The 26,582-nt window shown below is 46.5% G+C and overlaps 1 protein-coding gene across 1 annotated transcript in view; it reads right to left on the bottom strand.

Annotated features, from left to right (window-relative positions):
• Positions 1-6,915: 6,915 nt before the first annotated feature.
• Positions 6,916-26,582, bottom strand: part of pdzd2 (PDZ domain containing 2) — an 81,913-nt gene continuing 62,246 nt past the window's right edge. Inside the window, 14 exon segments of the mRNA XM_048243232.1 lie at positions 6,916-8,118; positions 9,023-9,157; positions 9,314-9,587; positions 9,980-10,081; positions 10,583-10,700; positions 11,016-13,959; positions 16,164-16,308; positions 17,382-18,280; positions 19,464-19,629; positions 20,233-20,330; positions 20,558-20,645; positions 22,480-22,612; positions 25,016-25,133; positions 26,265-26,481. Of these exon segments, the coding sequence (XP_048099189.1) occupies positions 7,952-8,118; positions 9,023-9,157; positions 9,314-9,587; positions 9,980-10,081; positions 10,583-10,700; positions 11,016-13,959; positions 16,164-16,308; positions 17,382-18,280; positions 19,464-19,629; positions 20,233-20,330; positions 20,558-20,645; positions 22,480-22,612; positions 25,016-25,133; positions 26,265-26,481 (5,604 nt within the window). The 3' untranslated portion in view covers positions 6,916-7,951.

Genomic DNA, 26,582 nt, shown 5'->3' with positions numbered 1-26,582 from the left:
CTGCATTGCGGATGTAGTGTCAAGTAAAGCTTTATCTCACACCCTTCCAGCTGTGAGTACATTTACGAAATAACTACCAATGCCTCCTAGCACTCCACATTCACCCTAATCACTCTAATGAATCATGTTTACAGTTAAGAGGCTAATAGATTCTGTGTGCTGAGGATGCCTCTCTTCTGTTTGCTCATACTTTACTTGGATGGTTTGGTTAATGTGGCGTTCAGTTACCGTGGAAATCCAGAGTTCTCGCGAAAGCACAATTGAATTATCTCTGCGAGACACTCTGGCAATGAGTAATAATGCACGGTACTTTTACCCCTTGCATCGCCAGGAACCAATTACATCGGTGTATCTGATATAGGCGGGCCATGAGGTGACCTAAACAGATGGCGACAGCGCTGCATCGAATCAGTCAGTAAACATTGGTTGTAGTGTGATCCAATCCAAGATTTTCAAATGCATGCTTGGTGCTGCCCCTAGAGTTGGGTCATTTTCATTATTTGTGGGCAGACCTTTAATTTTTCTAGATTACCAGTGTCTGGTTTTTCCAGGCTAGTGTTCAGTGATTGCTTGACAACTTTTTTTAAAAGCTGAACTTGAATTTCCACAAATCATCTGTCAAGTCTGTACAGACTATCCAAGTAAAGTGTTGCTGGTTCTTTGTATGCTACATGCATCTCCGAAGCCCCTAACCTTCATGGCAGGTGAACAGCAGGTGGTTTATCAGCGACTCAGTCATTTTCAGAGGATAATGTGGTGGAGAGCACAGTCACTGTATAGTTGAGGATGTCCACTCACTAAATACAAGCTCTTAGTAGTGTCTGTCTCTAAAAGGTCAAGCTCTGATCGCTGCATCTTCACTGAATATGATCACTAATATTCACCTTCACCTGTATTGGCCAGCCTGTCAGCAAATAGCATTTGAGCTTGTTAACAAACAACAGGTCTGGCTCAGGGATTCACTCACGGCAACAGTAGAAGCTACTGTTGCCGATTGTTAAGTCATGTTGATTTAATCAAAAGTGATGTGATGTTTTGAGTTGATGTTAGGCAATTCATTTTGTACTGTTGACGTTGGTTAGTCATAGAGGTCATTGCTACAAACATGGCTTACATTTATATGAAAACGATGAACGAAGGACAGTAAACTTTCTGAAAGTAAAGTTAAAGACATCTCTCTCTCTCTCTCTCTCTCTCTCTCTCTCTCTCTTGTTTGGTCCGTCAGTGGCATCAGTAACTGTTTATTTAGCTTCTGTGATCATGTGACCACAGTAACAGGAAATGCAGACAAGATGGAACTGTGTGACATTTGGAACATTTTCAACGCCCTCTTGCCACATTCTACTAACCTCCATTTCCATTTTTAACCCTGACTCACTTTTTTTCACATTGGTCACCTTCATACTTTTTTCTTCCTGTGCCAGTGTTTTCTCTGAAATGATTTTGAGAAGGTTTTTTTAGATGGTGTTTACTGGAAACTGCAGACACCATCATCATTATTAACAGTTTTGTTTGTTTGTTTTTTTAGCAAAAGTGAGAAAGTGTCATCATGTATCATAACATGCAGAGAGAAGTGTCAGTTTTGGCCTTGTTTGTCATTCTTATGGTGAATAAATAAATGTCTTCAAAAGTTCAAAATGGCTGCTGCAGTATCTGTTTCTCACAGTATTGTGACTGGGTACATCAGAATCTAAAAAAAAATACAGACAGAGACACATTCACATAGACACACTCCACACATTCGTTTGAATATCTTGCTCAAAGACAGCATTTTCCAGAGCCACAGGACATTTGGAAAGTTCTTTCTTTCCATCTCTCTCTCTCTCTTTTTCTCAGCCGCTCCCTTCAGTGGTCTTCTCTTTTGGTTGAATCACAGCCTCGTATTTACAAAGTACACGGAGTGATGATGAGGAATGCAGTCTCTGCCAGGTTTTAATGAACGCTTGGCAAACAAGCCGTTTCTGATCTCAGGAGGATGCGCCATCCATCTGGACAGGGCCAGGAACTAAACATAGGCTCAATAGGTGTATGTAGGAGCACAGGGGTCCAGGAACTAAACATAGGCTCAATAGGTGTATGTAGGAGCACAGGGGTCCAGGAACTAAACATAGGCTCAATAGGTATATGTAGGAGCACAGGGGTCCAGGAACTAAACATAGGCTCAATAGGTGTAGGAGCACAGGGGGCCAGAAAAGAAACACACACACACATGCACATTACGCATACAGGTAGATGACCTGTTAATTACATTCAGAAAGAGATGAACGTCTTGATCTTTCTGTCCACAGTCTGCCAAATAGCCTCGTCCTCTAGTGCCCTGTGGAAGCCCATTGATTTTCTGCTATTAGTTGCCAGGTTGCAGTGTTTCATTGTGGTTACATTTAGATGCAGCCTAAATTATAACTGTAATCGTAATAACTGTATTTTGGATATTTTGGATGAGGAGTTTGTCACTGAGGTGTTTATATTTTAACAATAGTTCAAACACTGAAATCTCAAATCTCAGTAGTATTAGTCAAGAGATTCACCAATCAGTGATCTGACTGGTCAACCACATATCACAAGAAGCACAGGGACATATCTATAATCTCATTCAGACTCCTCTCATCATTACCTGCAGTTCACATTTCGCTCTCAGTCATCCATTTTCCCACAGACCTGAAGTATTTATTAGCATCTAATGGAATTAGACCCGACCTGTAAAGGTCAAATGGCTAACCTATAGACCGCCGCTGAGAGTGATATTTCACACAAAGCAAGCAGTAGCACTACAATACATTTGTACCTGTCAGCACACAGTTGTATTTTGTGCACATTTTGAGCTTATCGTATGTGACATTTTCACATGGAGATGGTTTTAGTGATGCTATAATTACTAGCTACATTCAGGCCACATCACACCACGGCTTGCTCCAGTTGTGCAGTATATAGTATGTTAATGCACCTCCATTCATCTGGTCTGCTCTGAAGGGCCCTTCTCAGTTTGAAGGATCTTGTTAATCAGCTCCTCCATTTCTCCACTGCGGAACACCTGTGCCCTTCAAAGGCACTACACCTCCAGATTATTTATCTGGGAGGGGATGATGTCGACATAAAGTAATTGTTCCTCAGACACCAGTCAGAGCTCATAAATACCACCTAGCAGAAGAGGGGAAGGGGGTTGATAAAGGCAACCGCCCCCCCTCCCCCAAATATCTGTCAACATGCCCTCACAATTATTTAATGCGCTTGCAAATGCTTTAAATACATACAAAGCTTGCCTTACTTGTACTAACTTTCTTTTTAAAGAAATTATTTGCCTATTGCTGTCATTTCTGACATTTTCTTTAAATACATACAAAGCTTGCCTTACTTGTACTAACTTTCTTTTTAAAGAAATTATTTGCCTATTGCTGTCATTTCTGACATTTTTGCTATTGCTAGTGGAGTGTGGCTATGTCCTTTACATCCCAGCATAGCGTACATCATCGCTCCCTTCACGTCCCCGGTTAGTAAATATTTAGTTGCAGTGGCTCCACTTGTTGGCATCTGCGGTGATTACGGGGGGTTGAAGTGTCACTACTCCTTCAGCCTGAGTGACTCAGCCAATGCTAATAAGTCCTGCCATCGGCACTCTCCGCAAAAGCCTCACCCCGCAGCGCTCCGTCCGTAGGCAGCTGACAGCAGTCAGGCCTGTGTGTGTGTATGTGTGTGTGTGTGTGGGCCACTGTTTTTCGTGTCATTGTAGGGCTTGTCATTACAGCAGTGAGAGCGGAATGCTTCAAGGAAAGCCAGGAGCTGGAAAACTATAAGGCCAGTTTTGAGCATATCTCCACTCACTGAGCATTGTCTCGCCATGGGGGCCTGTTTTTAGGCCAAGTCGAGCTGTTTGTTGAACTTGAACACATTGCTATGTATTGTGCACAAGTAGTCCAATGTATTTGACCACTAATACACAACATGAAAAATGCCTATCTATAATCAGCTTTACAGTAATGACTGAATTGACTCTTAAAGGAACCGTATGTATGTTCAAAGGCACTACACCTCCAGATTATTTATCTTATTTTATTATTTATTAACACAAAAACGTTGCCTGGTGTCCCTTTAAAAAGTGAAGTTGCAGCCCTCAACTGATGTTGATGTTGTCATGTTGTGTTTTGGCCTGATGCGCCACCCTCCACCTATCTACTAATCACAAAGTCAGTAGTGTTCCGAATCCAGGGTGCCAGTTCTGCTAGTCAGGGGAGAGGGGGAGGGGATACACCCAGACCCGGCGGCAGACACAAATTCACGGACGGGCATTACACCTTTCCAGGGGGGGCACTGGAACTTAAATTGATCACGGTAGTTTAAGCTTACACTTGACAAAACATTCCAATATGAAAATGTAGATCCAATTGTTGTAAAATGGTGCAGTTGAGACTGGAGCTAGTCATATAAAAAAAAAATGCAAAAATAAATCCGCAGATAAAACCAAAATCCTCGTTCATTTGCTAACCACTTTCAGATAGAGTGTTAGGGAGTTAGCCCCGAAGTTACGGATAACTTCGGCCCTGGAGTGGTAAGCTCCCTGTTCTCCAACTAGGTCAGAAGAAAAAAACTGTAAAGGTTAACGCTATCAAACAAACCCAGAAACTACTAGGCATACTTCTACTAACTACGATATGAGATATAGCCTACCTGCGAGCCGATAATCTATATTTGTCATCGGATGACAGGGGTTAGTGCAGAAGTGAAGTAGACTGCGCCACGTAACCTCCTCTCCATTTAGGTGATGGGCTTACCTAATGTTCCTGATTGATTAGCTACAGAATAATACAGATTTGACCAGTTTTATTTGCTTGCTAGACTGACAAACGTATAGGCTAGGCCTACATTTAATAAGTGTTCAAAATCAATCTATGGGATTAGGGTTGGTTGGAGCAACCATACTCGTCCAGGGCGGGCACAGATGACTTCCAGGACGGGCCTGGCCCCCCAAAGCCCCCCCATGCCGCCGGGACTGGATACACCTCTCTACAGTAATTTGAAAGTGATTGCAGTACCAGTTTTGGCCACAATCTTACATACGGTGTAAAGTCCAGTTCACACCAAAGATTCGCGACGAGAAGAGCTGCAACATCTTTAAACCAGTAGGCCTAACTTGCTGCAACGTTCTAAAACCTTGCAACTGCGACTAGACATGGTGAATGCTTTGCGATGGCTTGCAACAGCTGGCAACGACGTGCAACATTTAATTCACACCGCTGCAACTCCTTTCTGCAACGGTTTCGTCTCGTCACGAATCTTTGGTGTGAAGTGAGTTTACACTGTGGCCTGTTGTACCCATGATGTATCATGTGTTCTGATAATTCACGGCCTTCTGCATAGCTTCTTCTGTAGACCTCTGGCTTAGGTGATTGTGCTATGATTTGCAGTGCAGACGTGGAAAGGAACTCAAATGTGACCTTTTCAGTGTTGGTAAGTGTTCAGCCAAGCAGTTGACATTAATAGCATTTGGCCACAGCAATGCCCCCATACGGGTTTGACATTTTGCCATTGTAAATGTTGTTAAATCCCATAATATTTCAATTAATTTTTGTGGATCTGGTGTGAAGTTATGGAAGTTCTCTAATTAATATCTGAACCTATACTATACTTATGAAAAAAAGTATAGGATTGTTGTGATTATTAAAAATGGGCTATAATTAAAACATATTGCATTACACAATGCCTACTTGAGAATTCAAATGCATCAAAAAGCAGAAACAATTCCAGCAGGAAAAACTAATTAATGTATAACTGTTGTTTTAATGGTTGTACAAGACACAGCAGGCCTTTAATGATTTATGCACATCTCTTCAAATAAAGTGTTACCAAATAGTTCATTATTATTCAATGACAAAGATGTTAATATTTTACCATGTCTTGACAATATCTGATGCCAATTTCACAATGTAGTTGTTTGGCTAAAAATAGCTTTTCTGGCTATTTATTTGGCCTGTATACATGTTCTTACACAATTAGATACTGTGAGAGGGGTGTTTTCATCATATAACAAAAGCATCAAGGCTGTGTGTGGAAAAGAGTATAATGCTGATGGTCTAAAGCTGGGCTACACATGTCAGACTCACTATTGCTTGTGATCAAGGTTATACCCCTACCATTCTGGCTCAATATTATGCTGGACGGCACTTTAAAATTACTCACCTGTGAATTTTCTGTATATATTAATACTGTCATCATGCTTTCAATAACTGATCCTATGGTTGAATGAACTTAACTGCCTATCTAATAGCACTGCGGAAAATGAAGCTAATCTCTACAATGTGTAGGTTTATTACCCATATGACTGCAAAGCAAATGTATGATGTTTTAATTTAATTTAATTTATTTTAAACACAATTATCATTTCTTTGTTATGATTTCTACTATTTGTTGTGAGTCATCACTCTCCTCTATGTTCTTATGGTTTTCTTGGGAATAGCACAATGCACTTCATTTAATGTTCCTATCCACTTTTGAGAGTATTGCCTTTAATTTGTTTAACCTTATGAATGCATTAATTCTCTTTACTAATTACTAAAGTTTGTTTTTATAGTTATAACTTTTCTTTAGTGCTCACACTGGAACCTTGCAGGAAGAATCATAAAATCGGAGGCTAAAATTTTGCTGCATTCAAAAAGGATTTAATGATTCACAACAGCATAGTCAAGCTCCAAGTCTTAGACGCACAGTATAATTTTGAATTCATGATAGCTTACTTTTTCACACACTGTCATAAAAGCAGTGATGCTCACAAGCCCAGATAATTAATTTAATTCATCATCAAATGGGACCATAATATTTACACATACACAGTTCAAGTACAAGATCACCACAGCACTGGTGCAGTATTAAATCCTAAAGGGGAAGTTCACACAAATGGTCGGATTCTTTGCAATCACACCCCCCCCCCCCCACCTCAATTGCAAATCTTGCGAATTGCATTTACTCTTATTGTTGAATGCTGCGTGGCGGCTAATAGCTTCACAAGCTATGGGCTGCTATTTTGAACCTTGACGGCTTGAATAGCACAGGAGGTTTGAATAGACCTGATGGCCTCCAAATCAGCATGGCAAAGTCCAGGCAGAGAATGGCATGAACTATTTCACACATGAATCACTGTCCCTGTTTCTTCCTCCTGTCAGTGAGGCTGCTGTCAGGTTGCCTCCAGGTTGCTCCCATCCAAACAGGCCAGGCCAAAAAGCAGTCAAAAACAGTGGTGCCAAGAGAGGGAAAATAGCAATTCCTCACAAATCTTATTTGCAATCCTATTTTTTTCCCCGCAGTAGCAACCAGTTCTATAGTAAAATACATATAACAAAAAGTGACCACTGTAGGTTAAGGGACTCTGAAATGTAAAATAAAAAACAGTACTGTATATGGCCCTGAAGCCACTGTGCGCTCAGTGGAAAACTCTTTTGGTCTGTTCAACAGGACCAGAGGTGGCCACTGCGAGGAAGACTGAAGAGGCAGTCTGAAGACACAGTTACACAGTCGGTTAAGACGAAACACAATACGTCTGTCTTCCGGTCCGGTCACACAGCAGGTGATTTACGGCTCTGTCTGCTATTGAGACACTGCTTAGAGGCAAAGAGTCAGACCCTGACTGCGGTGAGGAGGACACTTCAGAGAGAGAGAGAGAGGGAGAGGGAAAGTCTGTTGGATTTGTGGGTGTGCGCTAATAAATATCAAATGGTCAATAACTTCAGTTTGGGGTGGCTGCCCACTGTCTCTGTCTGGGAAGGTTTTCTCTCATGGACAAAAAAATTACAACTGTAGAAAAGTGAAGTATCAAAAGATAAAACTGAAGTCCTGTTGTATTTACACACACTGTACACACTCACACACATGCACGCACACACACAACCAGTTTGTCCTCTTGTCTCCAATTTGGCACTCCAAAATCTACTCAGGAGAATCAGACATGCGGTGCGGCCAAACTTGGTCATACGGAGGTCCGGGGCTTCCTAATGACCAGCTGCACGGGGCCCTCGGACACTGTCTTGATGATGTTCCAAGCATCATAGTGCATCAGGCCCTGCAGGGACCTGCCGTTGATGGCCAGCACCTCGTCCCCGACGTCTATGACCCTGGACTGCTCAGCTGCGCCACCTGTGGGGGAGAAAGGAGAATGTCAGTCAGAGTATGTATACAAGGGGATTTGATATGGCACTTGTAATACCAACCGGATGACACCAATGGACTGTATTCCTGACTGGTTAGTGTTAATTATTGAGCTATTTTTGTTTTATGTTGATCATTGGTAGGTAAATATTATTAATTACACAAGGGAAGATACTGCTAAAAAAGCAAGTCATTGTGATTCCACGGAACTGTAAACGGGTCCTAAGCGCTATTCACAACCTCCTCACAACCTCCTCAGCAAAGTCAGTGGATGACTGATAAATAATGTCAGTTGTTTGACTCTTTTTATAAAGTATTCACAAATGTACATATTTAATATATAATTGCATTGTAGTCTGATTAATTCACGGAATTCACAGACTTCATGGAAACACCGCTGATCCATGCAAGGCACTGGGTTGCTGTCGAAATCGGCGACTGCTGCTGTTACCCCTGTGTGACTGTGCCCTTGCCACAGACTCTGTGGAGTCACAGGTGTGTGTGTGTGTGTGTGTGTGTGTGTGTGTGTGGAGGGTGCGAACCTTCAGGGCAATCCAGCCTAATCTGCTTAGCTGACCTTGTTGTGTGCCGCTGACTGTCACCCCTGAAAACTGATCGGTGAGCTGCAGGGCACACGTCTCTCCCACCAGAGGAGCCCTCGGCACCGTCCACGGCCACCACTTCCGATGCAGTGTGACGTTACTAAATTGACACGTTGTTTTTGAGTTTTGGGTTACAACCTTGCTTTCATATTGAGCTGACCTCCACGAGGAAATACTGCGTTTGCATTTAACTATTGTCTCTCCATGTACTCTATACTCGGAAAGAGAAGGATTTTATACTGAGTGCGTATGTATACGTACACAATTCATAGATTTCTATTTGACGTTACCTTTAAAGACACGCTTGATGTTGAGTGGTCTGTCACCATGGGCGGAGGCCTTGCCTCCATCTAGACTGAAGCCAAGGCCAGCAGAGGTCTTCTGCAGCTCCACGCTAAGCACCCCGTCTGCCCCCACCTCCACCACTACGGCACATACAGAGGGACATTTCAGTCTCAACAAACTAATAGAACACTGAAATAACATGATCTTTTGTGAGATCTGTAAGTGTAGATCTATCAATAGAACGGCTATAGCACTGTGAAACATTGAATAGCAGAATATGCTAGCGTGCTAATCACCTGCGCCTGTTGCCCTGCTGTGGTCCCTGCAGGTCAGAGGTGAGGAGTGCACAGCGTGTAGGCCGGGTTCGTGTCTGGGGGATGGCGGCTCGCTGTCCTTCCCCCGCTGGATGACCACCAGGGCCTGTCTGGGGAGCCTGGTCTGGTGCAGACAGGAAAGGGCATCGCCGTGCGTCAGTCCTCTCAGGCTGGTGCCGTTTATGGACAGGATGGCGTCCCCACGGTGGATGGTACCTTCCAAACCGGCGGCACCCCTGGTGAAAACGCGATGGACCTATCCAGAAGAAAGGTGGAGAAAGTGCCTTTAAAGGTCTCTGAAATAAGCCACTCAGAATCTTGATCAATTAGTGCAGTGTGAAGATATCATGTGTACTTCATATATTCAGCACTAGGGGGCAACAGAGAGTGTTACTCATGCAACATTATGCAGGTACGTGTGTGTGTGTGTGTGTGTGTGTGTGTGTGTGTGCGCGCGCGGGTGGGTGGGTGTTTGATGTTCAGGATAACACAATTGCTTTCCTGAGAGTAAAGCACTTTAGGAAAATGAAGGAAGATTCAGGACACATTCAGAAAGTCATTATTTAAATATCTGTCAAAGATAGGCTTGGTTCATCACATGCCCATTTGGTAGGTACTGTATAGGCAAAAACAAGTCATCCCACTTACTGTCACTGATTTCTGTTCCAGGTCGATGCCTCCAGCGATACTGAATCCTAGGCCAGATCCCTCCTCCTTGGTAAGCACGACAAAGTAAACATCCTCTTTGATCTACAAGGGATGAGAGAGATGTCAGTGACCTCACACTACCCACAGTGAAGGCAGAGAAGGCAGAGACTTTCATGGGCTAAAGATGCTTATTCTGGTGTTAGTCAGTTCTAATGAATAATGAACACCTATTTCAATGTCAGATAAAAAATACAAGTTGTATTCTAATGGTTTGTGTGTCTTGAAAAGCGCTCACACATTCTGCATCTAGCTGTCTCTACTATTACAGACACACGCACACACACACACACACACACACACGCACAAGGAGACAGTTGAGAGGAACAAATAAGATTGCACTTCAGACTTCAAAGACCTCGCTATATGAAAGCTTTTGATCACCCTGACAGTAAAAGCATAATTCAGGATGCAGGGAAGTAAAGAATAGAAGGAGAATAGGTACGACTCATATGTTCACTGAGGGCTGCAGGTGTCCTACAGTATGAGAAAGGAAAAGTGTCAGGGGAAATGAGAAATAGCACTGACTCCAGATCAGTTCAGTACCTCTGCCTGGGCCTTGGTGTCGTCGATGAGGGTCACCGTGTCCACTTTCGCTCGCAGGGAGGCGAGCACGTCCCGTAGCTTGCTCTGCTCCAGGGAGGCCGCCGACAGCTCGCCGAGGCTGCCAAACAGACACGCATCATTGGTTTTGGCCGCGGCATCGCATAGCTCCGTCAGAAATAACAAGCCCCGCTATTCCTTCAGATACAATCTACCCCCGTCTGCATGCTACAAAGAGAGACATTATACCGGAGAGCACGTTTAAGGCTGACACACAACACCAGTATTTTCACGCTGGGTGTGGAATTGATGGATCCACTTAGAGGGGAACAGGAACATCCCACTGCTCGCAAACTCCACAGCCACTTACTTTCCCCTCTCACGTACTATTGAGTTACAGTCACACAGAGATGGCTTTTATCATGCTGGTTCTTACCTGACGGACCAGCTGGGAAAGGCTGACGTCTGTCCATTAGCTCTGGGCACTTGGTAGTGGTTCTCATCCAGTGCTGGCCCCTGCAGGCCGCCTTCACTCCTGCTCACCCTGGAGGTCACCAGCGTGTACGGCAGACCCTCGGAGGACAGATCCGCGGGTTTGCGTGGTCGCACCTCCAGCTCGGTCTTGAAGGTGACACTACTGGCTGCCTCGCCAGATGAGGATGACGAGGAGGAGGAAGAGGAGAAATCCTCGGTGCAGAGCTTGTCGAGCTCAGGCATACTCAGGGCACGCAGCTCCCTCAGCCTGGAGCGAGACAGGCCGGCAGGGCCCCGGGAGTTACGCTGCCTCAGCACGGGGGGTGCTAGAGAGCAGCGGTCCGCTTTGGGTTCCTCCAGAACCGGGCCCATGCCACAGCCGGAGGCCCGAGAATCTGAGGTCGTGACCTTGCGCAGTTGGGGTGACGGGGGCGGCGAGACAGGATCGTCTGCGTACGAGCTGAGACTCCGTCTTAGCGAGCGGGAACAGTCCATTGGACCGTTACCATTGGCCGAGCCCACACAACCCGACAGCGTCCGGTTGAGCTGGGGCTTGGCGGTGTAGTACGGAACATCAATACAGCGGACCACTGCCTTGTCAAAACTGACCAGGTTCTCAAAGGACTTGATCCTCTGGCGCACAGAGAATGGGTTGGGGTCAGCCAGACCTCCAATATCTGTGGAGTAACTTCTGCGATCCATTGCTTTCAGGTACAGTTTGGACCTGTTTGACCTCAGGTGATCGCCAGCATCCAGAAGACTGGCCATTCTGAGGCTGTGATCCCCTGACCCATTGCTCAAGGTGCTAGGGCTTTTGTCAACAGTTTCCGCAAAGCTAACAGCTGTAAATGTTTGGGGTGAATTATTATTACATTTGGGGCTCGGTGTTCTTGACCGATTCGGCTGAGCCTCGGATTTTAAATGACTTGAGATCAGGGCCCCAGCTGTCACCTTGCTTTCTGGGACTGGGCTGGAGGTGGATGGGTTCACAGTTTGTTTGCGTGCGAGGAGGGGTGTGGAGGATGACGTGGGGGAGGATGACGAGAGACGCACCTCGATGAACGTCCTCTGAGTGGTCGATGCGTCCGACTTGTCCTTATCGTTCTGCTTCGAAGGTTCCTGAGATAATGTTGCCGCCTGTTGGACAATACTAGTCTCTTTCGAACTGCTTGCTGCATTAGCCTGCACAGAAGATGCATTTGTTCCTGCAGCGCTACACGTGTTCTTCTCCTGAGTTCTTTCACACAGTCGACCCGAGGAAGAAACGCTACCCTTCTCTGAGGTCCTGGTTATTCGTGGGCTGCCAACAGAGACGACTCTTTTGACCTGGACTTTGGGGGACTGGAGTGGGGAAGGGCTGCTTTTTCTCTGCACTGGACTTTCAGAACGTGCAGGTTTGGTGAGGGACTGGTCACTGTTCTGTGCTTTGCTTTTACTCTTTATGGTCAGGCCTTTCAATTTGGGGGGGTTGCTCTGCGACTTTAGAGTTTTATTATCTTGGGGCTTTAACTTACAGTTGGCCTGAGGATGTTCCTTCACTCCAGGACTTCTTGGTGAGTGAGCAGAGGAGTTATTTTGTGTAAGAGTCGTCCTTGACTCGCTCTGACTTGTCTGACCTTTCTCTTTCTCTTTCGCTGTCAGTACTGATGCTTTTCCACCTGATTTGGCATCATTGCTGTTGGGCGCCTTCGACTCAGCTCCGTTGGAAGCGGGCGTCGGTGAGGTGCTGCGCACTCTCTCCGAACTCTGTGGGGAGCTTGCCAGCAACCTTGCTGTCCTCTGCTGACTGCGTGGGGTGATGTGGTTCTGAGTGACAGGGGTGCTAGTGATGCCCGACTGGCCCGTTTTGACAGGTGCCAAAATCTTTTCATTAGCCTCCGACGTGCCGTTGACAGCATCGGCATCAGACGTGGGCACAGTCGTCCCAGCAGAGGTGCATTCTGGGTCTGGTTTGGCCAAAATGTTCTGGCTTTTGCCATTAACAGCTAAGCTGCCTGAAAACTGGGTGAACTGGGCACTTGGAGATCCAGGGAGCGAAGGGCTGGAAGTTGCCTGTTCAAACTCAGCTTTATGGAGAGTATCTGAGGCTGGCAAGGGCTCTGTGTTTTTTACGGAGTCGTCCTGAGGAGGGGGTGGTGGAGTATAAGGTGGAGGAGAGAGAGGCCCGTTGATGTTCGACTGATTCTGCTCTGTCCTTATGGGAGCATCGTAGCAGATTTCCACCTCTTCCTCCTCCTCGTCAGTGTCTTGGGGGCAAGCACCAGTGCCCGTGATATGGTCCGGGTCTTTCGTGTTTTCCTGAACAGTCTTTTCAGTGGTGGAGTCGCTCTCCGAGTCACTGTCCTCCACCGAGCCGTACATGCGCTTGGGTTCCGGCCCGGGCCCAGACTCGGGCTTCTCACCGTTGGTCTCGGACGGAGCCGCCTCTGTCTCCGTCAGGTGGCTGAAGTTCCGCGAGTAGCTGTTCAAGAACGTCTTACCTGCCGGCAGCAGGCCACCACGGGTTCCTGAGTCGAGTGTGGAGAACTCCAAGAGGCTGGGCCGTGCTGGGGCCTGAGGCTGACCCTTGGAGCCTCTCTCCTCGTCCTCTCTCTGCTGCGTGGTGCTGCCGGTGGGGTCTGTGGTGGTTTCTGGGCTTCCTGCCTGATGTGCGCCCATTGAGTTGTCCTGTTGCTCCTGCTTGGAGAGCTCGGTGATAAAGTCGTCGATGTCGGTGACGGGCACATCGCTGCTGTGGTTGTTTAGGCGCTCCTTGGAGTTTTGGTCGGAGGAGGTGCGCTCCTGAGTTGGTATGCTCTTGTCTTCCAGGCAGCCATTTTCCTCCAAACTAGTTCTCCAGGAATCTGGAATTCTGGAAGGTCCATCACAGCTTGATGACATCATCAGGCAGGAAAGTCGATCTACAGCTGTTGGAATTGGAGACTAGGATGAGAATCTGAATACACAGGAAATAGGTCCACATTTCTCATATGTGTCTTGCACTGCAATAAAACGGCAGGCTGAGTTAGAGAAGTAGTATAGCACGATTTTAATGGATGTCCATTAATATGAGCTGTTACTTAAATGCAACACCACATAGAAGGTCAAAGTTAACACAAGGCGTCTGTTTTATAAATTCACACCAATCTCTAATCCATCTTCTAAATGAAAACCATTGCACATTACACCCGCCTTACCCGATACCTCTTCTCATCCAAACAGGGCTGGATTTGTTATTGTCTCAATGACAAATACTACAGTCCACTGCACTGAGGAGTCCTGCTTAGACCATTATACTGTCTGCCTAGTGTAATTCACCTCCTATGTGAATATCAGGTAACTGGGAAAACTGCTGCAGACTTCAGTAAATGCCATGTACACATCAAGAGTTCAGCTTGACGTCAAGGTGAAATAGACCATTTCCAATTCTTACATAATCCAAAGCTATTATCCACAGTGTCAAATGATATTTCATACATGGTCTTTGGATTATGAATAAGCTCAAGTTGCATAGTGTCGGTAGGCACACTCTCTAAGAGTCCCACACATATTGAGGTACCATATGTGTGTGCATGTGTATGACATGATGGACAATGTATGCATACTGGTATAGCATGCATACATATAAGCTACACATGAAAACGCTCAAAACAGACAAACATGCAGGGACAAACAAGTACAGGCAGCGCTACCAGGCTTTTTTCTAGTCTTAAATCTACTGCTGTTATTGCTGTGAGTAGTTCTTTCAGTAATTGCCCAAGACTTGACATGACTAATGATTACAAATGGCAAGGCTGCGATGGGAGTGGTGGTAACTCTCTGCTCATATCAATCACTGCCTAGCAATAATGCCTGTGTCAACTTTCTCATCAAGCCAGCCAAAAGAGAGGATAATATTTACCACCGTTACAAATTACGCATAGCGCGGTTTTCAGTTTGTGGCCATTTGGGACAAAATCACCAACAGTAACTGGATTAACTGTCAGAGGGTGGGGGAGAAAAGCCCTTCTAATGATTTAATGATTAATAGAATGATTCAGGATTAATAGCCTCTAAAATATTAATTGCATAGTATGCAACTTGAATGTTTAAATAATCAAGTAAAGAACATTTAAAATGACTGTTGTTTCTCTGCTGAACTACGCAGTGGCCACTGCTCAGACACTACTCACAGCAACAAAGACTCGAGCTGAGCTGGACAAAGTACGAGGAGGACATAAAAGAGAAGCTAGTGTGCAGTGGGAACCGTCGACCTACTCCTACAAATCTACTGTCTAAGGTAATAAGTGAATCAATAGTCACCATGGATACAAAGCCCGCTGCTTGCAGTTCCCTTTGTGGTGGAGAAGGGTACTGCCAGTAAGAAAGAGGCTGCTGTGCTCCTACGTCTTAAGGCAGCGTGAGGAAAGACAGACTGGTCTCTTAAGTGCAGCTCGGGGAGGTTTGTTCACAGTATACAGTGGTGAGAAGGACATTAAGAACAAAACAAAAACCAAGACCACCAGCAGTTGGGAGTGAAGCTAGAATGTGGGAGTTAGGCTTGGTGAGGGGACTGTTCGTATTGGTGTTTCGATGATGAGTGTTTTATGGGGTCGGGGGTTATTTGTGACACACAGCTGGGGGTAAGGGGATATTTGACGGAGAGATTGATGGAGCACTGCAGTCTCTTGGAAGGGGGGTGGGGGGTGGGGGTCGTTTTTAAATGGAAGCTTCTAAAAGCTGCTCTCTATAGGTATTTCATAGGTGGTGAGTGAACCCTTCAGATTAAGATTCTGGTTATAAACAAAGCTAACTGAAGCTCTGATACAAATGTGTTCCTAAGATGTCCATAAGTGTTTTGACATTTCCACCCAACAGCATCTATGGACCCTTTCAAGAGAGTTCCATTATCAGCATCACAGTTGGCCCCACAAGACTTCCTTTTTAACATTCCATATGTTATCTTAAAGCAGAGGAAGTAGATTGGGGCCCAAATAGAACGTTCAAGCATTGTTTTTGTTTACCTTGTTGAAAGGGTCAATAGGATGACACAAAGTAGGGGGAAAGTCCATTAGTAAGATCTGTCAGGACACACCATCGTGCCACCACAAACCACTGCTGTCTTTGTCACAGCGCTGTGGTGGGGGCTCACCTGAAACGGGTTTCTGAATCTCTAAGGTCAGTGTTACGGGAAGGTTGTGCATCAGATCGCAGATCTCCTGATAGGACGAGGAGCAGACCAGTGTGTCCCCGATCGCCACGATCTCATCGCCCACGCTCATCTTCCCCATGGATTCCTGGCAGGACGCAGAAAGGAGAGAGATTGGAGAGGGAAAACAAGCCTGCCTGGAAAAACCACTGAGGATGAAGCAATGTCTTAGACACACACACACACACACTAACAGAGGCATGGAAGTACACTTAAACACACACACACACACACACACACACTAACAGAGGCATGGAAGTACACTTAAACACACACACACACACACACACACACACACACTAACAGAGGCATGGAAGTACACTTAAACACACACACACACACACACACACACACACACACTAACAGAGGCATGGAAGTACACTTAAACACACACACACACACACACACACACACACACACACTAACAGAGGCATGGAAGTACACTTAAACACACACACACACACACACACACACACACACACACACGCTATTTTATGCCGCTTCTTCTATTTTTTAACAAGGACCGCGACTTGTAAATCTGTTATGTTTTTATTGCTTTTTACTGGTGTGCAAAGGTTTCTCAATTTGTGGACATCCAAATCCATCCAAGTACACAGAAGAAACATTATAGAGGACACAGCGGGATTAACTATTTTTAGTTTAATGTGTTTTGCAATTGTCTGTAGAGACTGTGTGTGTGTGTGTGTGTGTTTGTCTAAGAGAAATAAAGTGTGTATATGTTTATGTGTGTATGTGTGTGTGTGTGTGTGTGTATGCATATGTGTGTTTCAGACCTGGACACAGAGATATAGAGTTTAAGAAAGAGAGAAAGAGAGAGAGAGAGTTGTTTTAATTATCTGCTGTGCACGAGATAAAATGCAACATTTAAGCTCATTATATGGGCAATCACTAAATGTCTAAATGTTAAATGGGGAGATAAGTCGACAAGACAAGACCAATCAGTAAACACAGACAGATAAGAAAAAAAGAAAAGACAGACAGACAGACAGACAGACCAACAAACAAATGGAGAGACTGAACATATTGGAAAACTCCCACAGACTGACAGACAGACAGACAAAGACGGATGGACAGAGAGACAGACAAACAGACAGACAGACGGACACTCGGATGGACGGAGAGACATAGGAGCATGCATACCCTCTCTGCGGCACCGCCCGGCCTCAGGCCAGTGATGATGACCTTGAGAGGGGACGACTTGATCTCCAGGTCCAGCCCAAACGACTCGCTCTCGCTCCTCCTCAGGACCACCGTCTCGATGGTGCAGATGCCCGCCAGCTCGCTGGGCTCGCCGCGCCGGCAGTGGTGGGTGCCGCGGCAGGCCGAGCGGGTCAGGGTGCCCGTGTGGCCGGGCAACGCTGGCGACGGGGTGACGGTGACGGGCTCGTCGCCCTTGGCGCGGTGCGGGGGATTGGGGCATTCGATGCTCATCATGCTCTTGACGCGCGTGACGGCCTTGTGCTCCAGCTTGGGCGATCGCTTGGGCTCGGGGGGACCGTCGCGGTACGACTCCTTCTTCACACCCAGGTTGCTCGTTGCTCCTCCTGCGCCTCCTCCTCCTCCTCCTCTGTCATGGTCGAAGCAGCGTATGGGCATGAAGGGCGACTCGGCTCCGGGCGGTACGGCACCTCCATCCTCCGACTCCAGAGAGCTGTTGCCTACCGTGCCACCTCCACCGTCCTGGCTCTCATCATCCACCTCCACCGACGACGTCGCCACCACGATGCCCGAGTCGTCCTCCTGCAGCCGGGCCTGCAAGTCTGCGGTGCTCCCCGATGCCGCCCCTGCCGCTGCCGCCTCCCGGTGCGCTGGCCTTCGGTAGAGAGGCAGTCCCATCGGCGTCATGGCATCCTCAGGGTCGGCATCATCGTCGCTGGCCTCGTCCTCATAGCAGAGGACCCGCCGCTGGCGGAGCAGGGGGCTGCGGACAGAGCTGGGGCTGCTGCCCACACTGGCCTGCCTCGCTACTGGTCCACACGCCTTCCCAGCGGCCTCGGCGTACACGGCCTCCGCTCCCACAGACCCGTTGGGCTTATACCCTACAGGAAGGGGCGGAACAGACAGGGATGTCAATCATCTGTTTTTGATTTCAATCATTTTCATGATTCCATGAACCATGAATGAATAAATGTAGTAATGAACTAACAAAAATAGTTCTAATCTTAATCATGCCGTTCCCCATTGCCAAGCAACATAACACACTTGAGAGTCATGTTCAGTGAGAGGCTTTGTGCTTGCACATGCAGTAGCCTGTATAGCCAGCTTACTTGTCTATTCACCGCATATTAAAATTAAACATTCACATGCTCTTCATTTACACCATTTTCTTACTCAAATGGGATGTATGAAATCGCTAAGCTGAGTGAACCCAGCCTGATCTGACGGCGGTTTCTTTTTTCGCCCTGCAGCTCAGTATGGAAACCTGTAAAAATGTTTCTCCTGCTTCCGTTACACTTTTGCGTGGGCCAATCACAAACTGGCTTATCCACCTGGCACGCTGGCACGCAGGCACGCAGGCACGCAGGTTTAAAACGATGACGATAGTGGGACAGCCTGGAGTTTTCGCGTCGCTTTGCAAACTTCACCTGGTTTGTTGGTCAGATTGGTGAATGACCAATCCAATTGCGTACAGAGTCATTTGAACTATGCCCGTTGATCACACCTCTTGTGCAGTAGAAAATACATAGCGGACTCCTCAGACTAATGTTCAATCTTAAAAGAATAAGCTTGGTCTGGTGAAAGCCAGACTATGAAATCGCTGCTCTCTCGATTTGAATGAATGGCATGTTCCCGTTGGATAATTCAATACAATATGCGGAATGATTACTAGCTGCAAAACGCCAGAGAGGGGATGTCCTGGGATATCGCCACTCCCGATGACTCATTGAATGCCTTTCGTCCAATCAGAAATTAATAAATAAAGCTTTTACATGTGTTTTTTGCCGATCCTGAGGTGTCTTTTAAGTATAATGTTTAAAGGTTGACATTCCAGATTATCCTGAGGAGGAGCTGACATTCCAGATTATCCTGAGCAGGAAACTGAAACTACAGATTATCTGATAGGAGGAGGCTGATGATTGGTAATTTTTATTGAAAAGTCCAAAGGGACAACTGATGCCATCTCAAAACATGACAGTCTTGTGCAAGGGCCATGATTCATTAAAAAAAAAGATTTACTTGAGTGTTTTCACAATACAGATGTATTATTTATTTGTTTCTTACCAAGGGGCTGCACCCCTGACTCATCCAGTAAGGTGCTGCAGCTACGGTGGTGAAGCATGTCGTCGTCGCTTGATCCCATCGCCATGGTTTCGGAGAGCGAGGACTGGCTGGGAATGTCTTGGGAGAAGTACTGCGACAGCTCAGCCTCTGAACTCAAAGACCCTTGCTGCAGGCAGCGTAAACAAACAGAGAAAGATGATCAAACCCACGGTGCAGCTCCTCGGGGGGACTCTGTGACAAAATGGCTGCCAGCAATGGGAACCAAAAGGGGCAGAGCACAGGGGAGCAAGTTGCTTGTTGGGGAGAGGAAGTGCTAGCAGTGCGGAGAGCTCAGTCACAGCCGCTGCCTCAACCTTCCTCTGACCCCCAATCAATTACCGGTGTGGGAGTGTGGGCTCGGACTCAGGGGTAGTTTGTATTAATTAGGCACTCTGGTTGAGCGCCTCTCAAATAAAGACAAAAGGAGGTGTGTTGAGGGTCACAAGTGTTTGTGTGTGGATGTGTGGGTATATGTGTGTGTGTGTGTGTGTGTGTGTGTGTGTGTGTGTGTGTGTGTGTGTGTGTAGATTTGTGTAAGTGTGTGCAAAAGTGGAGCATCTCTTCAATAAAAATTGATAGCGAAAGAGATAACTTGTGTAAGTGTGTGTTTTTGTCTATATGTGTGCAAGTACAGAAAACATGTGAGAGTACACAAAAATGCCATCTCTCTATAAGTATGAGTGTGTTTGTGTTTTTGTGTGTGTGTGTGGGTGTGTGTTTGTGTGTTTACCCTGCTAGCTGGCTCCAGGAATCTCTTCATAGTCCAGCTAAGGTTGCCCTCTACCTGCTTGGCTTTGACGGTCGGTGATGGGCTCTTTGATGGGAGACCTGGGTGTACACACGAAAACACATGTAGAATCAAGGCCACGAAGTGAAAACACAAATCACACTCTGTACACATGTATTGACCATGGTCAAAACCAAATCAATCAATTAATAATAACCATGTCTGATTGACATTACAGTGAAATTTCTTCTGAAGACAATTCTTATTGGGCACGGCGGTATTGTGGAAATGGCCTGTATGCTGTGAGCCACTGCTGGGCTGGACCTACCGAGTGTGTGTGATGAGTGGCTGTCCTTGCTCAGGCTGTCTCTGTGTGTGGAGCGCGCAATAACATCATCCATCTCCTGCTCGGAAACCTGCAGACAACAACACAAGAGTGAGACTCCGGGAGTCCACCCGCCCTTCTCAGAGAGGCACACACGCAATAACACATTTCCTGTCTCACCCGCGCAACACATTATTGTTGGAGTGGAGAGAGACAGGCGTCAGGGTTAAGGCCTCAGAGCTTTCTGCTGGTCCTATGATAGTGTGGCCACCAGATGGCATTAAGTGGCTGAGATAGCGTCACGCGATCCTGTCACCCTGTAACTGGTATACTGAGGCACATGTGGCTCCCTCAATAGAGTCTAGTATTATATAATTTAGCTCACTTTGGACAAATGTTATTTTATTAGTATGTTCATTCAAAACACAAGATTGGAGCCTTGTGCAATTCCAGCTAGTGACTGGTACAGTTTGGATTCATTAAAATGCCGGATGCTGTGCAGGTTATTTGCAACTCAGTATGAAATAATGCTGACATGTTTGTTTTCCTTTAGAGAAGGGAGATCTTACATATCCACACTCTGAAGTTTTTTGCTTTAGTTAGCATATTCTGGTGTGGAGTTATGGGGTAAAAGCTAAGAATGTAGCTTACCCTAACAGATCAAGTCTTCAGCAATGTGTGCTAATTAGTCTGTTGTAACCATCGTCACCTGACTGGTATCAACCAATCAGAATGAGCCTCTGCTCAGGCATGTGGTGCTTTGCTTTGAGATGCGTGCCACTGCGCTGCACCACCTGATGACTTGGGCGGCCAGACCGCAGCTCCCGAGGCCACACTACAGTAACAGAACTTTCCAGAATGAGCCGGATAGAGAGGGGTGCTAGGGAGTTGATTGAATCTGCCACAGCGGGTGCAGTAATTCATTGGTGGTGGAGATTTACAGGCAGGTACATGACAAATTTGCTCCGAGGTATAATGAGGTGAGGGATCAGGTGGTATGTTTCATTTAAAAAAGACTCAAAGGGCCTCTATGTCTAGGGATTTTTTTTTTTTTGACATATTATATGAAGAAAATTAATGTTTCACTTCCTGTCTGGGAATCGCCAAAGGACAGGCATTTCAAAGGAAAACAACATTCCAAGACTCCCCCTCAAAATGAAGTTCCAACCTAAAGGAAACCACCAGACTGAGACCAATGTCAGTTTATAGAGCCGATAATTCAAGGCATTAGCACACAGGGCTAAACTATTACAGCGCTCTCCCTTCCACTTCCTGACACGAGCGAATGGGACGAAAACCCTCAAATGACAGCTCTGCAACTCCCCCTTGTATCCCTCCACTGGCACGCTAGCCGGCCCAGGTGTTGGGCTGAGCATAGCCACAGACCACCTTTCCATCTCTAGTAATGCTAACATGACAAGCGCATTCATCTTGGGCCAAACGAGTCAGCACATTCTTCCCAGCCAACCTCCTCTCTCTCCAGCAAGCCCCAACTGGCCCACCCCCCAGCCCCCACTCCATTCTGGCCCCATGATTAATTAGACTGAGGCCGGGGCCCGCACACAAGTCGAGGCGGAATGTGTACATTTTTTTCGCTAGCGGGCCTTAATGATTCATGCTAGGGGCTAATTAGCAGGTTAGCAGGTGTAGGGAGGGTTTGATGGGGGCCCGGTCCATCTGGTAGAGGACGTGTGTATGAACGAGAGCCAAGCCAAAGAGGTGGCGGCCACTCTAGGCCTAGGAGAGTGACACGATGACACCTTGATTAAAGTCAGTAAGGCCTTCTTGTGCATGTGGGAGTGTGTGTGAGTTTGAGAGTGTGGCCGTGAATGTGACTGCATGTTGGTGTGTGTGTGTGTGTGTGTGTGTGCAGTGTGTGTGTGTGTGTGTGTGTGTGTGTGTGTTTGTGTGTGTACATGTCTTACTTTAGCGTTTGGATGTCTGCTGATGATGAGGCCGACTGGGCCGGGTCCACACTCGCTCAGGATGGCATACGCTTCACTGAGGGCTGCGTGCCGCAGACTCACAGAGTCCACCTCCAGCACCTGGTCTCCTCGGCTGTACACACACACACACACACACACACACACACACACACACACACACACACACAGAGAGGATGCCAATGTTACAGATGAAGTTGATAAAACCTGCACAACAATAAGAGCCGCTGATAATCTACCTCGAGAAGAATCCAACCATCAGTACCCTGAGATGTTCGAGTTACGGAAGGCTACAGCACTTTGGGGGGGAACAACAATACAGGCGAGTGTGTGCTTTGCAACCTTATCTCCCTCTGCGGCCAGCTGGAAGTACTTTCGCAGCAAGATCCAGCATTTAGTACCTATAATCTGTCTGCTGACATAAAGAGCTCATTCATGTGTTACTGGCACGAATGGCACATTTTTTGGTGTTGTCTAAAAAAAAACTGGCTCTGGCTGTGAAATGTTTCATCTTTAGCACACAGACACACACACAGAGACATAGACAGGCACATATGCGCATGCACAAACACACACACACACACACACACACACACACACACACACACACACACACACACACACACACACACACACACACACACACACACACACACACACACACACACACACACACACACTCACACACATACATCATACATACAGAATACAGACACAGAGAAGCACATGTGCGCGTGCACACACACACACACCATCACATACAGACACAAACAAGACCATATGCATACATACACACACACACACACACACACACACATCAACACAGTTGGACACACAAATATGAAGTCTCAAACAAGCCCAGAGAGAGGGAGAGAGAACTGCACAAATAAACAGTTATCATATGAACTCTTTAACATACACAGAGACATGTACACACCCACACAGACACTCCAGAAAAACAATCACCCATGCAGGCATGCAAGCACAAGCACACACACACAGACACACACACACACACACACACACACACACACACACACACACACACACACACACACACACACACACACACACACACACACACAAACAGAGAGAGAGACACACACACACACACACACACACACACACACATGTGCAGGCTCTCAGTGCAGCTCTGTGGCAGTCTGGTCTGGTAAGGAGAGACTGACTGATGGGTTTGTTTTCCCTTGTGACAGCTGATTCCTGCCTCACCCTTCCTTAACGATGTTCAACTGATGCAGACAAGCCAACACTTCCAAGGCACACAGTATCTGTGTGTCCAAGAACATGTGAGTGTGTGTGTGTGTGTGTGTGTGTGTGTGTGTGTGTGTGTGTGTGTGTGTGTGTGTGTGTGTGTGTGTGTGTGTGTGGTGTGTGTGCATGTGTGTAGAGCAACCATCCCCAGTCTCGGACACACTCTTGACAGGGCTTCTCCACTCTCACACAGAACCTCTTAGGAACCTATTAGTGCTAAATGAGAACTAGAGCCCAGGGACCTCTGCATTAAGTCTGATGTAACAGTTCATCGGAGTATTTCGCCCGCAAGCAGACTTTTTAATCAGCGCGTGTAAGACACGTTTCTGGGTGACATCAAGGCGGTGGCTTCCAAGAGAACAGCAATGACACTAACAGTGTCAAGGGAACAGCAGCTTTTTCCTCACATGAGGAACTTATTCAAAGTTATTTCACCATTGCAATTAAGGACGGGTGGATGGCTGCTTCTGGACTTCTTTCTCATGTTCAGTATAATCACTTTATACAGTAATTCTCATGTTTTCTCAGTATAATCACTTTATACAGTAATTGTTATGCTGTAGGGATGGACTGCTGGCTGGCCTTGAAATGTTTCCACTTAATAATCTTTGGAAAAAGTTGAATGGACAAAAAGACACTAAAGATAGTGACTGCTAAAGATAAAGACTGCTAAACTAACTGCACACACACACACACACACACACACACACACACACACACACACACACACACACACACACACACACCCTTTTGGCACTTCTACTGATGATACCAGTGACTGACTTCTTTCACTCTGTAATGGATAGCTGAACTTTACCAGAAGCAATGCAAAGCATCTGAGAGGAATGCACTAGCAAAACATCTGAGAGGCCAGCATCAGCCAAGCATTTGAGATAAACCTTCTCCAAACACCTGCACTGAGATTTGGTGCTGGCTTTGAAGAACGTGTGTGCGTGTGCTTATGGCTTGTGGGTGTGTGTGTGTGTATGCGTGTGACTGTTTGTGAGTGTGTATATGTGTGTATGTGTGTGTGTGTGTGTGTGTGTGTGTGTGCGAGTCTATGTGTGTATGCGTGTGCGTGTGTATGTGTGTGTGTGTGTGTGTGTGTGTGTGTGTGTGTGTGTGTGTGTGTGTGTGTGTGTGTGTGTGTGTGTGTCCGTGTTTGTGTGTGTGTGAGAGAGAGAGGGGACTAAAAGCATTGAGAGTATTAAGTTGGGAGGTAGAGAGTGAGAGGAGGCCAAGGTACCTGAGTCTGCCGTCCATCTTGGCCACAGAGCCCGGGGCCAGGCTGTGGATGTAGATCCCAGGGCTGCCGTTCTCCAAGGTCAGGCAGCAGGCACCGATGCCAAGCCCCACACCCGGCTCTGAAGACAAACACACCCAAGAAAGTGAATGCAAGCACACACACACACACACACACACACACACACAGACACACACACACACACACACAGACACACAGACACACACACACACAGACAATGACACCGACACACACACACACACACACACACACACCTTCACACTGTCAAGACATACACACTGAAAGACACAGAACGAAAGGTCATGTGGTCATTGTAGCAGCAAAATAACTTATTCACTGAAGACCATTTCATTTTAATATTTTGATTTGATAAACACAAATAGAGGCTTTCAGACATTAACAATTCTGGCCTGTGCCGGGTTTCAAAGGAAGGGACTCATTAAAAATAGATCAGATGTTGAAAAATAGATCTGAGGGTTGCAGCATTTAGCAAGCTTCCTCTCTACACAGGCAACTCTCTCAGCAAAGTCTTCCGAGACTCCAGCGTTTGGCATGACAGCGCCTGAGCACGGGAACTCAATCACCCCAGCAGAGAACCCATGACCCAACAACACACTTATTTAGCTGGAAGCTGGTTGTCTAAATATGTTCCTTGGCACTAAGGCTCAGAATCATGAAAGGTTTACCGATGCAAACAAAATATCCTCAGCAAAATATAATATCTCATACAAGCTGCACACAGCTATGAGAATAAACAGACACAAAAAGCTTTTATATTTTGTGCATCTGCAAGAGTGTCCTTAATATAATCTGGGGGAAAATAATCTATTGTAGGTGATTTCTCCAGTGCGTGTATACAGAAATACTGACAAATTAGTTGTGCAGAAACTAATTATGGTCTTTGATGCATTTTGTAAGCCTTCCAACCAGGAATAGGCTTGTCCTTAAACCTGCACTGTGCAAAATAAATTGTTGTACAGAAACTAATTATGGTCTTTGATACATTTGTTTAGCCTTCCTACCAGGAATAGGCTTGTCCTTAAACCTGCGCTGTGCAAGAAAAAAGACCTTAATGGGAAAGCAAGCCTTGATGGGAAAAGCATGCATCCTCAAATCTCTCGTCCTCTCAGTCACACGGTCTACAGTCCAGCAGCCCTCAGCCTTTCCCAGACTCTAAAGTGTCTTAAAGCCCCATCTAAAGCCGCAGGTCTGTCTCCACCCGCTCGGTCACCTTTGTTGAGCGAGACCTCCATGATGATGCGGTCCTTGGGGCCGGGCCCGCGGCGGGCCTCCGCGTCCTCGAAGGCGGGCGGGACGGGCGTGCCGCCGCTGGTGTTGGAGTTGGGCGAGCTGGAGCGGCTCAGCAGGGTGGGCGTGGGGCACGGGGTCAGGCTTGGGCTGCGCAGGCGCGTGCGCACCGTCAGGGTCACCACGCCCTTCTTCAGCTGCTGCAGGGTGACAGAACACCCAGCACCCAGGGACGTACACGTTTTAACATAGGCGAGACAAAAGACCAACAAACTGCATACAGACAATAAATCTGACATCT

The sequence above is a fragment of the Alosa alosa genome, chromosome 5 (genome assembly GCF_017589495.1).
Source record: "Alosa alosa isolate M-15738 ecotype Scorff River chromosome 5, AALO_Geno_1.1, whole genome shotgun sequence".
NCBI classification, from domain to species: Eukaryota; Metazoa; Chordata; class Actinopteri; order Clupeiformes; family Clupeidae; genus Alosa; species Alosa alosa.
This window is presented reverse-complemented; position numbering and strand designations above follow the sequence as displayed.